The following is a 16871-nucleotide window of genomic DNA, read 5'->3' on the forward strand; positions in this document are numbered from 1 at the left end:
TACCAAACCATGTAACTGATCTATACCCAACTAACTTACCCTTTAAAATCAGGCAAGCTTCACCTTAAAGGGTTTTAATGAAAAAGACTTGTTTTGGATCAATTATTGTACTGGACTATTTTTACTGGACCCTTGCTGATGTAACCGAACTGATTTTGTTGCAGTATCATCTGCTACTGGAGTACAATATGGCTTCAAAATTAAATAGTGTTAAAAAGTGTTTACATTTATGATTTTAGCATGAATTTACAGTGATGATGGTATACATCAGTGGTTCCCAACCTGAGATCCGGGAACCCCCCCAAGGGGTCGCCTAAAGAACACAGGGGGTCCCTAAAGCTTTGAATATTCAAAGCTGTTGTGATTAATGTTCACACATTGTCCTATTGTAAGAAAAATAATAATAAAGCTATATGTTGTTAATTTAACTTTGGCTTTATGGAAAGACAGGATTCAGCCAGAAGACACAGAATCTCACTTTTGAAAGCATAAGACCAAGTATGGTTTCAGCACGGGGTGGGGCAGGGGGTCCACGGCTATTTAGTATATGCATGAAGGGGGTCCTCAAGGAAAATGGGTTGGGATCCACTGGTATTCATCATTCAGATGGTATATAACGTATAGCTACTTGGAAGGGAGACAGAGTGAAATACATATCTATTTGTTGCGTCCCACCCATGGGACATCTGGTACGAACGGGTTAACTAGCTGCAACATGTTCCTTCAGCTGTTTCTTTTTAGTACCACTTACTTTTCCAGTCCCTCCAGAACTGTTGAGCAGCTAGGATCCAATATCAGACAAGAATGGGACAGCATCCTGCTCTTATAAATTAAGCAGCTGGTCTCCTCAGTTTCCAGATGTTTGCAGACTGTTGTCAAAAAGAAAAAAAACATGTTTTTTTTTTTTTGTTTTTTTTTTGTTTTTATTTAAAATGTATTTTAGATTTTAAAGAATAACAGATAATGGATTTAAAAAAATATATATATTAGTATTAAACCTTTCCAAAATTGTTTGTTACATCCCGGAAGTGTTCACTATTGTCTGCTCATATTTGTATTAAGGCAAGTTTATTTGTAAAGCAAATATATGAGTATTTATTTAGTGATGCAGTGAAAGTGATGAAAGTCATTATGCATTACGATGCAGATTTTTCCTTAGTATGAATAAATTAATCAAACGTGGCTAGTATGAGATGATGTAGCCATCACCTGCTACACGTTTACACATCACAACTTCACTGCAGGCAGCCTTGTTACCATAGCTTGTAAATCATCCTAATTACCCCCAGCACCATGGGTTCCTCCTTCGTCGCCTTGTGATTCAGATACACAGCTGGTTGCCTTTACTCCCGCTGTACCCCACCACTAGTCCTCCTCATCCTTAGCTGCCAAAGCGATGGGGTGTCAATAAAGGCTAATTTCCAAGTGTTACAGTCTGAACTGCCTGTCAGTCTTACAGTAAATCTGTAGCACGTGCAGCAAAATGTGGATTCTTAGCTGAGACCCATCTACTTTCACAGGATGCTTCAGTTAAATGCTCGGCTGTAAAAGCAGTTCTGTAAACTGGATGTGTTACAAAGAGGTGCAGTTAGCGCCTCAATATTTTATTTTTAATATTTTTGATATTTTATCAAATATATAATAAGAGTTTTACTCTTAGGTGGATGAGTTTCGTTCATTTTTGGGTTTATTAAACACAAATGATTTGATCTGTAGAGGACAAATACAAGTTTGTCAGCTTGATTTTCTTCATATTTTACTGCTTTTGTTGTGTAAAGGTGAACAGCTAATTGTAGGTGTTTTTCTTTTTATACTCTGGTGATATTATTGTACTTTTTCCATCCATCCATCCATCCATCTATCCATTTTCTTGCCGCTTATCCGGGGTCGGGTCGCAGGCGTAGCTACCTAAGCAGGGAAGCCCAGACTTCCCTCTCCCTGGCCACATTTGCCAGCTCGCCTTGAGGCGTTCCCAGGCCACCCAAGAGATGTAGTCCCTCCAGCGTGTCCTGGGTCTTCTCCGGGGTCTCCTCCTGGTGGGACATGCCCGGAACACCTCACCAGGGAGGCGTCCAGGAGGCATCCTGACCAGATGTCTGAGCCACCTCATCTGGCTCCTCTCGATGCTGAGGAACAGCAACTGTACTCTAAGCCCCTCCCGGATGATCGAGCTTCTCTTTCTATCTCTAAGATAAAGCCCGGCCACCCTGTGGAGGAAACTCTTTTCAGTCTGTTGTATTCGCGATCTCTTTCTTTCAGTCACTGCCCACAGCTCATGACCATAAGTGAGGGTAAACTAAAAACTTCTGCTCAGCTCCTTCTTCACAGATGCCACACCGTTCCATCTGTTGATCTCCTACTCCACCCGTCCCTCACTTATGAACAAGACCCTGAGATACTTGAACTACTACTCCACTTGAGACAGGACCTCATTCGCGACCCTGAGAGCACACTCGACCATTTTCTGGCTGAGGACTATAGTCTCGAATTTGGAGGTGCTGGTTCTCATCCCACCCTCTTCACACCTGGCTGTGAACTAAAACTGGAGATCACGGCCCGATGGTGCAAACAGAACCACATCATCTGGAAAAAGGAGACCCAGTCATGAGGCCACCAAACCGGATCACCTTAACATTTCAGCTGCACCCAGAAATTCTGTCCATACAAGTTATGTAAGAACAGAATCGGTGGCAAAGGGCAGCCTTGGTCACTTTTTCCTGTTATGACTAAAATAAGACCAAATTTACTCTCACAGTCTGTCTTTATAAATATATTTTTCATATGCAACCTCCTCATTTATCCTTTTACACATAGTCTGGCAGTGGGCTTGTTTCCTGTGTGTGAAAGCTTTGCTTTGTGGGCAATTTTCTGGCTGCAGAAGAGACTCGTATATAAAAATGTGAAGGCGGAGTGAGGAGACGACACGCAGCAGAGGATTTGAATTGGGAACATTGCAGTTATGTTATCTATCTCAGACAAGAAGGTCACTATTTGGTCATCCTGAATTGGAAGCGACTTTATCCTCTCTGCCCCTCTACTATCAGCTATTTTTAGTTCCGTTTCTCTCTGCCTGCTTTAAAATAAGCCAGCGGATTTCACAGTATCAACTTTGATTCACAAAAAAATGTCTTTTGGGATTTATATTAAAAAGTTAGCTGTGTGCCTTTGACATTTACTTTGTTAAAAGTGCTGCATTTACATTTAAATTCAGAGTGTGTTTACATCAGCCCTTTGTTTATCATGCTGAAGCCCTGTTAGCACATTAATGGTAACTTGCTGTGTTGAATCATCAGGATGGAGGAGCTCAGCAGCAGAGCTGTCGCGCTGCGTTAATTCAGGTTTTATTTGTCCAATTACTCCACACATGGGGAGGAAGTGACTGAAGTGTATGGATATGTGTGTGTGTATGATTCTACCCATTGTCTTTTGTTTTTGTTTAAATTTTTAACATGTTTCATCTAACAGTGTCTGTTCTTTATTGTCTGCATTTCTTTGCGTCTAATATCTGTTATGTTATATTTCTCTAGCATTTTACATTTGAGAGGATTCTTCTCTCATCCGCATCTCACATCCACAACATTTTCTAAAAGGTTTTTTTTTCTCATTAAATCTTATATTCTTTAAAATAGCATGACTTGAGGACCTGAATATATTCAATATCAGTTTTTGCTTATTCAGATTCCCTAGATTTTAATTATAGAACATTCTCAGGGACATCACATTGTTCATTTATACCACCATGTTGGCTGGTAAAAAGCTAGCTGGGACCTGCTCCCACTATAGTGACTATTAACTGTTTCTCATCAGGGGTGGTGCTTGCGGACTTAACACTTTCCAAACCAGTTCAAGTCAGGTCAAGTCATACAGCGATATTTCGACAAAAGTGTGTTTGTTGGTGCTGAAAGTCTGTATGATTTTCCAAATTCCTGGTTAAAAAAACTCTAAAACATCCACCTGATGGAGATATTGCTACCCAATTTACCTTACCTTGACATTTCCAGCTACCTAGTCAATCGACAATTGCACTTCACAGGAGCAGAATTAAAAACATACAAGTCAGATTAGAGGCTTTTAAATATTTCATGGCAGGATGGGAATCAGACCTTCAACTGTGGAAAGTGTCCCAAACAAAGTTTTTCCTCTTCATGTCAAAACTGAGTAAGAAAACTTAGATGCAGATAACATTAACACCATTTAAAAATTATGCTGTCCCGGTGATATATTTAGGTGTTAACGTTACTAATACTTACTGTGAGAAAACATTCCTATTTTAAGACTGTTTAATTTATTTAGACCACAAAGGAAAATATATGTCCAAATTTTTATTTACACTGAAAACTGTCATCAACATGGTGATCCACGGTAAAGGTTGAATTTGTCGAATATCCAACCAATTTCACCGAGGTGGCATTTACACTATGAGAAATTGTTGTTTTTTGTTTTGTTTTTTCTTGTTCATTTGCTGCGTCACATAAAACGTGACTTATATATATAAACTTATTGACTGTTGTCCCGATTACACGTGAATGTTTTTGCTTCCATTTCATGTTGCATTAACATGTCTGTTCAAGAATTCAACAAATGAACAAAACCATTTTTAAAAACCTTAATGTAATTTATACTCTTCTCTTTTTTGCTTGCTGTCATCTTTCAAACATTTCCAGATCATCCTTTTGCCTTCTTTTCTCAGGAAACACAAACACAATGATGGATGGGACATAAGCTGGGGACAACGGGTTGTCTTTTACCTAAAGGAAGACAAAATTAGCCTCAGTTACATGTCCTTTAACCACAGATTAACCTGTCTGGTCAACCACAGGTTTTTTTATCCTCCTCTAGGTCTTATCTCTAGTTGAGATGACTACTAATTCTTAGACTGAATTACAACTACTGTATGTACTTCCACCCTGTGATGACACTATGCAGTAGTTTATTTACTTCAAACCAGTAAACGGAAGGATATCTGTTTCACATTTCATTTTATCAGCTTTTTTTTTCATTTCAGATTTGCTTCACTTGTGGAGAGAAAATTGAATTTTGACACATCAACAGCTTTTTAAATGAAATTTCTATCCTTGGAAAACATGTTCACACAAGTAACTGAAATCACAAGGATGTCGTTTTTTTTATTATTTTTTTTTGTTTGTTTTTAGATTTCTCAAACTCCAGTTTGCCCTTAAAAAATGCACCACATGATGTTTCTTTCAGGACTTCTTCTTGGTATTGTTGTAGAAAACCACATATCAGAAAGCAGTCCTATTATTAATGTCAATCTTCAAATCTGAATTTTAAAGTATACATGTTTTAGCTGCAGGTCTTTGCTCCAGCTCTCCTCCTAGACAGAATGCTGATGAAATGAAAAGTAAGAGGATTAAATTAGTCATTAAAGATCCATTTTCCTTGTCTTTACTGTGCCTAATTGCTCTGTCGGGCTTATGGACCTTAAACCTCAACCAATAACATCAAGCTTAAGATGCCAGCCAGAGACACAAGCTTTTGAATGTGACGTGATTATACAAGATTATGGCTTTTGGATACATGAACTCAGGTCTTGGCATAGAGGCAAGTTAAAAGAGATTTTTGCAGCAAGCAGAAACATTATATACATATATATATATATATATATATATATATATATATATATATATATATATATAAACACAAAGCAAAAACTTGTTGGCTCTTTCTACAGATGGTCTACGGAACAGAAATAACCTAAAGTTTCAGCTGTGAGTCATATCTTGAAGTGACAATTGGATAATGGAGTCATTGTGAAAGCAGTGTTTTATGTGGGCGTTGAACCCACGCACCCTTAACTCCCCACCCCACTAGCTGTGAGCATCGCTGCTCATTTTCTCTTTCTCAAACCTCGACAGAAACGCCTCCCGTCACTGCAGAGCGGCTCAGCAGGTGGTCGTGAGTAATCTGAAGTGTTGGTCATGTTTACATGAAACCATTCGGCAGGTTGGAGAGCCGAGCTGTTCTTGAAAGTCGAAACTTCAAACTGAAACCCTCGTGTATTAATTAAGTTATGTAACAGATAAAATAATTTAATTAAGGTTTATGAAACAAACTTGCATAACCAACTTGTTAGCTAATAAGCACCATGTTTTGCAGCATATTACATATGCTTTCTTTTCAAACTCTTAATTAACATTTTAGTGTGTAGGATGTAGTTTCTGTTGCTTTGGGTGATTTTCTGTTGCTAGAATTTACAGATTACCCTCAAGTGTCCCAAAACGCCTGACATGCAGGCAGTGGAGTGTTTGGGGTCTTTATTCTATTATTTGTTATAAAATACTATTTCTGACATTTCCGCACCACCACAAGTTCACAATAGACATGATGAACAGTTGTGGAGAGAATCTGTGAGATTTCTCCATCAGCATCTTATACTCTGCAAACCGAGCTCAGATCAGTAAATATAAATCCTTTTTTTAACCGCTCTCTTTCACAGGAGCGTGAACTGCTGGGCCGGATCTCTGAGCTGCAGGAGGAGGTGTCCCGGAGGAAGAACCACATCGCTCAGCTGGACCACCAGATCCACACGCTCAACGAGAACATCAGCACCCTGACGAAAGAACTGGAGCTGAAGGGCAAAGAGGTGCTCAAGATCCGCAGTGAAGCCAACCAGCAGATCCGGTACGAGTTTCCTTTTCTCTTTGACTGCCTTGTTTTGTTTCGTTTGTCTATTTTTTCTTTTACTTTGAATATAAATGATGTGTTTGTGGATCAGTTTGGGCTGTACGATGTGAGTTTTTCCAGCTGGATCAGTCTTGCGTTTTACTTTAACAATAAGGAATCAAGGCTTTAAACTCATCTTTTTATTCACTCCTGTAAGATAAGACTGGTCCATGTATGATACTGTGAGTTAAGCGCTGAGCTGGCACTCAACATAAAAACCTGAAGCAGGTGGAAATAGATGGCTTTGCTGTGTCTGTAATAGAAAATATCTGACCAAAGCAAAGATACAAAAAAGAAAAGATAGAAAACAAATAAACAAAGAGTTAAACTTCGTTTATATAAATGTTCATTCATCTTAATAAACCTAAGTGATGAGCTTTGACTCACATGATTCCTACTTTTCTTACTTTGTCACACCACATATTTATTTTTTTTATGCAGTGAAAACAAATTTATAACTGATCCATCAGCAGCGTTATACAAGCTAACCAGAACCTGCACAACTAATTTGTCAAAGTTGGTTTTAATTATCCTCCAAAACAAAGTTCCCAGCTGATCCTGAATATCCTGAAACTATTGAAAAGTTTTCTGAAATGTTTTTAAATAAGCATTAATTCACATAAAAGTCCATTTAATAAAATGTAAGAAAACACACATCTGGATGTGTCTTTTTCATTTTTTATTTCCAGTAATTTGAATGTATATTTAAATTTAAATTCAATTAAATTATAAGACATTCAGGTTTTTGTTTGAGGAAAAAAGGAAACCGCGATCCTGACTCTTTTGGACACACAAACAAAAATTAAGGGAGTGAATTAGAGCACAAAGCTAAAAAAAACATCCACCTACTAGTATGTTGAAGCATTATGTTAAGTAATTAAATCTAATTTGTTTAATAAGAACAAAAAAATGTGTCAGAAAACTTGAACTTCAAAGGTAGATCTTCCAAAACTTCCTTCTTCCCCATTAAAAGAGTTAATGATGCCTTCTTGAAAGATTAAGCCCCTTTTTGTCCAACAGGTCCAGTGTTGTTTTCATTGATGACGATGACGAATTTATTTAATTGACAAACCTTTTTTTTCATGACGATAACGAGACAGTGACGAGCTAAAAATGGCTCTCTGATGAGGAAAACATGACGAGACCTTTGTGAGATTTCGTTGACGAGACGAAAATGTTCAAGGGCTGATTGTTCGACATTAAAAATGCACGACATTTCTGCTTATTGTGAGCACAATCTGTCAGTTAGCAATGCTGCTGCACCTTGGCCACGCCCACCGCCAGATGTGCAGCTCACACAGTCAAGCACTTTATTCATTCATAGATGAATCATGGTGGTGGAGCATCGACGAAGCGGTTTGGTGGTTGAAAACGACGAAACGATATATGGACATATTTTAACTATAATACATCATAATCTCACTGGCAGACCAGGTCAAGTTGAGGATGTGTTCCTCATCCTTTGCTCATATTTTGGGCATGTGTATGTTCAGGGTGGAGTGTTGCTCTTCAGAAAATTCTCAGAAATAAAGCCACAGTTACCAAAGTAAGGATGTTGTTGCTCTTTGGTTTTTTGGAGTAATTGATTCCCTAAGTAGATCTATTTGCTGTTGGCTGGGAAATCTTCTAAGTCTAAAACTATTCCTTTTAATTTTGTCATTACTGATGAGAATAACCAAACAAGCTCACAATGTGTTGCTATATGTTGAACTTATAGATCTGCTATTTGCTTGTGTGACATTTTTGTATGATAGGGCATCAATTCATGAAAAAAGATGAAATATAGAAATAAAAGGTTTCTGCACGGCAGCGTTGCATCCCTGTTGATGGGAAAGTCTCGGCTAAAGCTGTAGGTCTGGTAAAGGATCTGGTTATTATGCAAAAGGATTACAGTTAACTTGTTTTATGAATTACTTGTTATAACCTGTCAGCCTTGATTCTACCTTTTAATACGTATTATTGACCTAAATTAATTTGTTAAAAACTAATACTTTTTTTTTATTTGACTAAAACTAGACAAAAACTATCAAACTTAGAAATGACTAAAATGTGACTAAAACTAAGATACCTACCAAAAACAACACTGAACAGGTCTGGTTCGGTACAGTATGGGTCAGTACACATTTTTTTTATATTTTCACAGGCAAAAACTTGAAGATTACAATATCTGACCCAAATTGTCCCATTTTTTAATCCTTCTGTTGGGGCCCCAATCTTACCAATCCGACCTAAAGTGGGGGAGGAGCTTGACACACTGCAAACTGTTGATTGATTGAAAGAGTCATTACCATGTTTAAATATACCATGGGTTTTTTGTGTTTTAAAGCCACATGCCAAGAAGAAAGAACACTAACTGTTGGAAGTCCACCATGATCCTTCTTTGTTTCTGTGTCGCATTCTTCTTCATTTTTATTCAAGGAAGATGTTGTGCTACTATTACATCATATTACATAGCTGACGCATGTATGGGTATTCTGCCGATATGCCGCCTACTGGATAAAGGTGTGGATGGCTGTAGAAAAAATGTCAGAAATCAGGATTTACCAAACCAAACCACACTGAATCATCCCGTACCATCCTGGACCTACTGGTGTAAATAGGGCTTTATCAAATCAAACTTTATTTATATAGCACTTTTAATGCAGGATGGCAGCAAAAGAGGTTCACATATTAAAAAAACAACAGTTTTTGCATCTTAAAAAAGCTTGTACAGACTCCTTCCTCCTTTTCCTGTTATAAAACAATCAATCCTCACAAGTGGGTATAAGCCATGGCTACATTCCACCTACATGGGTCCAAAACAGCCATTTAAACTGAGTTTATACTTCCCTCGCCTTTGATGGAACATTATGATGTCAACAACTTAACGTTGACAACAAATATGATGGAAACAAACAAAAAAATGAAATGACTATAACCTTGAATTATCTTTTAACATGTGCAACGGATTGTAGGTGCTTGGAGAACACAGAAGATGCAGAGAAGCATCTTTAAATTTCATCAGAGGAAAACATACCTTCATAGGTTTTGGCTACTTCCTGAAGCCTTCATCAGAAGGGTCGTGTGATGTTACTGTGACGTGTCTCAGATGTTCTTATTCAGGTTTTCCAGACAGATGAAGACAACTACACCCCCCTGATGTCTGGCACCTTGACAAGGATGGTATCCCTGGTGTGTGATGAGTGTAGGCTCCCTCATCCCTTTTAATGGTCCTTGGGGCATCCTTCAGAAGACAGCAGGGGGCGTAGTCATCCTCTGCTGTCTGGCAAACCTGAATAAAAAAAGCTGACATGCATCCTAGAAACGAGGCCATTAAACAATCCTTCCTCATCTTTAAAAGCACTGACATTTTCAGGCTATCTTTGACACCTGTGCCCCTTCCTCCAGAGCCCACACAGATCCGAACCCACAGAAACCAGCAGCAGACCTGTCATTAGTGTGTGTTGCTCACTGATAGTTTCAAAAATCCCTCATTGGTCGAGTGTTAATGACATTACCCCGAGATAAAAGAGGGAAAGAAAAGCATGAACTAGGCAAATCCCTAACACACACAGTTTCAGCCTCCCTCTGTCTCACTTCTATCAGGAACTTATTGATTAGAAGATGTGAGACTTATTCATGACTCTGCTGTATAATTAGCTGTCTCCTGCTGCATATCCTTTTTTTCAAGAAGTCCTGTACTGCTAATGTGGTCCAGCTACTCCGTCTAATCAATCATCTTGTATTTTCTGTCTTTGACGGTTTGTCTGTGTGTGTGTTTGTCTGATGGCTGCTCTCATGTTGCTCCATTATTTCTGGTTAATTTGCGCGCCGCTCGCCTTCATGTTCCCGCATCCTCCCTCTCTGATGCAGGCTCGTGCACAGCACACTTCTGTTATGTAACTCCTTGTCTGAATTCTGGTCACAGGGATAAAAATAGGCTGATAAATAAATAAAGAGGAAGCAGGGAGAGATGGGATGTGTGCCCCTCAGGGAGAGTTGGCGCAGTCAGAATGAGAGGCAGACAGATATCCATGTTCCCCCTCCATCATCCCTCCTCTCCGTCTCCTCACTTTAGGCTTTTTTCTTCTCCTCATTTCATTATTATTATCTCCCATTCCTATTTTCTAGCATCTAGTGCGCCTTTAGTTCTTTTCTCATCACTGCAAATCCTTCAGTTGAACATATTTAAGAAGATTAATTATTTATTCCACATGTATTTCATATTTAACATTTTCATTCTTGTCATGTGCTGTTCTTATTCTTTCTGCATCATGATTCCAGTCATTTTTTCATGCGTCGTCTTTTTTTTCATCTCACCAACATTTCCTCCGCGGTGCACTCAGTTATATTTCTCAGTCTGCAGGTTCCAGATAAAGTTTTAAATGGAAACGATGTCTGCTTAGACAGTAATATGAACTCTGTCGTTTCTGAGTCACCTCATACGTCACTCTGTGCTGGAGCTTTGAAGGTGAAGATTTTTCTTCCTGCTACAGACGTGACGTCATGTGATGTGTTTGTGAAAAATTACACAACCAAGGTCATCTGTTTTTGACAAAATGCACTCTGTACTGTGTAATATATTGTAATTCAAGTTTAACTTATGAAGAAGATAGTTTTGTACGATTTAAGTCTGAAAGTCAGTATTTAGTCTGAGCAGCTTTATTCTTCAACACATCCTGAACCCTCTTAGATAAGCTTTCTTTTCATTTCCTTAAGTTGTCTTCAGGAATAGTTCTCCAGGCTTCTTGAAGGACTTCACAAAGCTCTTCTTTGGATATTTTCTACTTTTTATTCTGTTCTCTGTCCAGATAAGCCCATAATGTTTCAACAATGTTGAGGTATGGGCTCTGGGGAGGATTCATCCCTCCATCAGTCATTGAATTTTAGTCCAGTTCTTGTGTCATGTGTCACACTTCGGTCTTTTCTCCCTGTTTCCCTTACTTAAGAATGACTTCTTGACAGCCACACTTCCGTAGAGACCATTTCTGATGTGGCTTTGGAGACCAGTAGATAGATCAGATGCATCTCTCAGGACCTAAATCAAGTCTTTGCTGGATTGGTTCCTATTTCTTCTTCATCATTCCAGACCCTGTTCATCTGCTGTAGATAGTTTTAGGCCTGAAACCTCTTCTTTTGTCCTTCAATTGTCCAGTTTTCTTAAATGTTATAAGGGCATGTAGCACACCATGTTGAGATAGGCCTGATTTTCCATTAATAGGTCTTTAGGAATCACTTTATTGTCCAAAAATTCTATTTTCTGACTTTCAAAGTGTGGAACATCTAAAGAAATATGAACAACTGACTTGTGTTTTAGGTACTTTGCTTTAAAGGCCCACCTCTGAAATTGGGAGAGTCTCACTTTGGTGCCCCCTAACCACAGCTAATTCAGCATCCGTCTTGTTTCCCGTCTCTTCTCTGAGCTCTCTCCAGCCAATAAAAGTCAGTCAGATATTAACTTTTGTCTAATCTCTTGCTCTGTCACTTTCTTTCTTTCATTTCCTCTCTTCCTCCAATAATGTCCTCTTGGGTGTTTTTTCTTTTTTTTTTGGATGAATCGGCCTCGAGATACTGCAGGGCAACTACGACTCCAGGAATGTGCATAATGAATCTCAGTGTACCATCAAAACAAGTCTGAAACTGTTTTAAAGTTGGAAACGTTGCTTTAGGGACACGCAGCACATGATGCTGAGTCCTACCATGTTTGAGAAACTACCTAAAAAAATGAGATTTTCTGATAATCTGTGTTATCTTTGGCACTTTTTGTAATGCAGCTAAAGAAATGGGAAGAAATACAAGAGACTCATTTCCTTGGTTTCTCTCAGTCATTCACAGTCAGATATGTTGATGTTGTCGTCTCAATCCTTAAATTTACCAGGAGGAACGAGCTATATGTGCATGTACATGTGCATCCTTACCAGAAGTCTTTTCAGCATCTGTGTGAATGGGTTGTTACACACCGTAGATTAAGATAAATGTAAATATAAACTGAAAATTCTCATCTTTTTACAGCAACACAACAATGGTTAGATGCTGTGTCATGTTTCATTTGTAATTAGCATCAGTTTGAGATAACGACTCACAAGAAGCAACGTGTCATTTGGTTAAATATCTGTCACCTCCCTTCCTCTCTCCTCGTGTCTGACCTCAACTCCTCCACTTGCAGCTCCGGTGGGACCAACTAAGAAGTGAGGAGAAAGGTCAAGGGGAGGAATCGAGTGAGTGCAAATTAGGAAATGGGATAAGGAGATGGTGAGAGGAGACAAGGCCACAGGCATTTAACCAAATGAGATACTCCTTGTTTTGGAGCCGTCATCTTAAGCCAAAATCGAGTAAATACATGGAGTGACTCAGCCGTGGCTTCTGTACGTTGGTTGTTACAGTCTCTTCCTGTAATTTATGATATAATTAATGTCAGATGAACATCAACAGCATCAAATATGAGCATATGTTACAAGATGCAGGTCACAGGCAGGAGGACAGGAGAGAGAAAAGACAAGTTCAGATCAACTTAAAGTAAAATTATTCTGTCGCTTCCATCCCTAAAGGTGCTAATAACAAGACTAATGAATAAATCCCCTGCTACTTGTATTAGATTATGCTTCAAACTAGATTTCAAAGGGAAATTTTGCTTGTTTTTAATGTTTCCTATTAATCTAACAGTTGTTAATGATTGCTTTGCAGAAAAGATTTGTGTTAAAGGTTTTTAATTAAGCTAATTAAAAAAGATGTCAGCCTTATGGAGCAGCGGTAGTAAATTAGCTGCCTCTTGACCACTTACAACACAGACTGTGTTTACACATCAGGCCATTAATATTATCTGGTTATTGTGCTTTTTTATGAATACTTGCTGGCTTTTCAGTTCACCTGAATAAAGCATCTAAATGCATGTTCAACATCATAACAGCTTAGAAAAGGTGTGTTTAAATAGTCATTTTATTTTAGATTCAGTCATTTGTTACCATCTTCAGTATTGATTAAGTGTGTGTCATCAAACTTAAACCAATTTATCATGTTGAGTGAAAACTCAGAAACTCAGCTGGCTGTTCTGTCTCCTCAGGGCTCATGAGCAGGAGCTGACGAAGAGGCACGAGAGGGAGCTGGCCGAGCTGAGCGCCGCCCACAGCAGAGAGACGCAGAACATGCTGTCAGACTTCAACAAAGCACAGGAAGTGCTCAAAGACAAGATCTCTGCCCTTCAGATACTGTACGTTCACACCGAAAATACACTGCATGGCTTTGAGGAGCCAAAGAGGGCGTTTCTAAATGTGAAGGTCAGCGTAGATCAGGGGTATCAAACATATGGCCTGGGGGCCAAAACCAACCTGCAAAAAGGTTTAATCTGGCCCGTGGGATGAATTTAGTCAATTCAAAAATGGCATAGCTTACATTAAATACAATTATTTTAATCAAAGTACCTGTGATTCCTAATTTGTCCACATGATGTTTCAATATAAAACCTTTGCAAGGCTTGGACATTTATATCTTTCTTACTTAATAGGTCTGACTTTATGAGGTTACTGTGTTATGAGGTGAGTCAGGTGGTTAGGATTACTACACATGTGGAACTTCTAGCTCTTGACAAGTTAGGGATTTGAAGGTGAAATACATGTTTTTTCAGTTTCAGATACCTGGGATTAAATGTTTTAAATTATATGCAGATCACAAAACATGTAAATGAGTAAATATGTAAAATAAATAAAATATGTAAATTAAAAGAATAAATAAAAATGAGAAAAACATCAAATTAACTATAAGCTGCAATAAAAAAATTGTTTTATATATGAAATTTAAAACATTTTAAATAGAATTTTATAAATAGAAAATTGATTGATTGAAAACTTTTATAAATTTATAATTTATAATTAAATTAATATCGAAATGAAAATATGTATATATCTGTTGATCAATAGATAACAGTATATTTATGAATATAAAGATATTTATGTATATATGATAAAAATGAAATAAAATGTTAATGTGTAACTCAGACAAAATATTGTTGAAACTATACTTATTATTCACAAGAACGTTCAGGTTGTTTATAAGATGTTTTATAAAAACATGTAAATGTTGTGATCATATTTTTTATTAATTATTGGTTGTTATGCCATTATTTTGCTGGTCCGGCCCACTTCAGATCAAATTGTCCTGAATTTGGCCCCTGACCAACATTTAAATCGAGACCCCTGCCATAGATGATCGGATCTTATCAGGTTTTGTACTGGCATAAACAGATTTTAATCTTCACATCTGCATCTTCTACATCTCTTAAAGTCCTCTTTTCTGGTCACATATTTTTTTTATTTATTTATTAGTGACTTGTATATTTACTGCCTTGTGAAGACAGTTGGGGCTGTACGGCATCTGAACACATTTCCAGTTGTTATTCATCCTCTAGAATCAACCACATCCTGACAGGCTTGGTTCACTGTCATGTCAGCCTGGTGATGAGCAGCAGAAATAAGAAGCAGCTGTGATGAACAGTTCATCATAACGGCCGCGTCAGACGTAATAAACAGCAGCACAGAGCCCAACGATGCATAAAAAAGCTGCTTCAACAAACAGGCTGCAAAGAGAGATTTACTGCAAGCATCGAGCAGCTGGTGCACCGGTGATCTGTACCTGGGCTGCATTCATCTGGAAATACGCTTCATCAACAAAACACAAAGGGAAAAAAATTCTATTAAAACACATTTACAGGATTCCTGTCCTTTAAATTGGACCAGATTTACTAAACTGGGCAAATTAGCTGAGGTTGTGGTTGGGAATAAACACCAGAACCATGGTGGTAACAAAAGATAAAGAAGGTTTTATTAAGTCAATAAAACCAAATGTGTTGTAAAACAGAGAAGTTGCCTATACATGCCTATACAGCCTATACATCTTCACTGCTACGTGCTGCCGAAATGCCATCTACAGAGCAGAGACAGTAAATGCACATTAGAGAAATTATAGTTACTATTAAATTCATGTAATCTCACACTTGCCTCATAATGTGCATAAAACAAAGTGGTGGTCCAGCTAGCTCATTTTAGACCAGAGTTTATGGCAACATGTTCTTTATCGCTGAAAAATGCTTTACATTTGAGTTGTTTTTGGGCTGTCCCAATTAGTTTAATTTTAAAAGTCAGCAATCTTAGTTCAGGATTCCTCATGAAGTCATAAAATAGGGAGAACAAACCAAGGATTTTATGAAAAGTTACTTGTACCCATTTCATTGTGATCCAAAGGAGATTAGTTTGTAGCGATCACTGGTTAAAGGTTTGCACTTCCATTCAGTTGGTTAGTTTCTCTTCATTAACTTCTAATGCTTTGTGGGTAAATTAAAGCTCCTGGTGGTGATAAAAATTGTGGCTGCTTTCTTGTTTTACCCGCCAAGAACAAGGTTGCTAAGCAATATTGAGCTAATTTTAACTTGAGCTGATGTTTTTTGCTTTCTTCATCAGGAGTTTCTCCATCTTTTTGATGAAGATGATAAAAACTGGGCTTGTATAAAGAATCTAGGCCATGCTGGAGTAAAACAGCAGGTTGTTGTTTATAACAACAATGCTATACTGTAAAACCACCCAAATGTCTACTTATAGGAGCAAAAAAACACTGCAGGATTTGTTACGAAGAATCCTAATCCTAACTGTTTTCGCCCATCCACGCACTAAGTAGTTTAAGCCCCCAGGATTTTCTATCTGCTTCGCCATGTAGAAGCTCATATGAACCACTTGATATTTCCAGGTAGACAGGTTTCTCTTTAATTGAAAGCTTAAATCTTTCTTATGTATCAGGATCTGTGTCATCATAATTCACATCTTTGTTGAGCTTTAACCAAGTGGTGCTTTGTTTGACCACCACTTTGTTCATAGTAAGAAGCCTTTAAAACGTTATTTTTTTTAATTGATTAAGCTGTTTAGCTCATATTGTCAGTTCCAGGTGTGCCTATCCCTGCAGATTTCTTCTAAATTACATGTTGCAGCAGTCATTATGATCTTATTACATCTTCCTCTGGTTTTCTTCTACTATGACTTGTGTAGCTAGCTTCATGTTGGGAGCTGTCAGGGTTACTGATACTGGGGCTGGGGTGTGTCTCAGCCTGATCTGTGTCCTCCCTTCATTCTTACATTTTTCTATAAAAATACTTTTCTCCACATTTTCATGCTGTAGTTACTTAAAATCATCTAGAAGCCTTGCTAGGCTGCTGTTTAAATGCACCT

At 38.1% G+C, this 16871-nt stretch overlaps 1 protein-coding gene across 2 annotated transcripts in view; it reads left to right on the forward strand.

Moving 5' to 3' along the window:
- Positions 1-16871, forward strand: part of fam184ab (family with sequence similarity 184 member Ab) — a 151849-nt gene that overhangs the window by 120062 nt on the left and 14916 nt on the right. For both annotated transcript variants that reach the window (XM_041976202.1, XM_041976203.1), the window contains exons 17-18: positions 6458-6642; positions 13724-13870. In XM_041976202.1, coding sequence (XP_041832136.1) covers positions 6458-6642; positions 13724-13870 — 332 coding nt within the window. The remainder of the gene's footprint in view (positions 1-6457; positions 6643-13723; positions 13871-16871) is intronic.

Source organism: Melanotaenia boesemani, chromosome 22 (assembly GCF_017639745.1).
Source record: "Melanotaenia boesemani isolate fMelBoe1 chromosome 22, fMelBoe1.pri, whole genome shotgun sequence".
NCBI lineage: Eukaryota > Metazoa > Chordata > Actinopteri > Atheriniformes > Melanotaeniidae > Melanotaenia > Melanotaenia boesemani.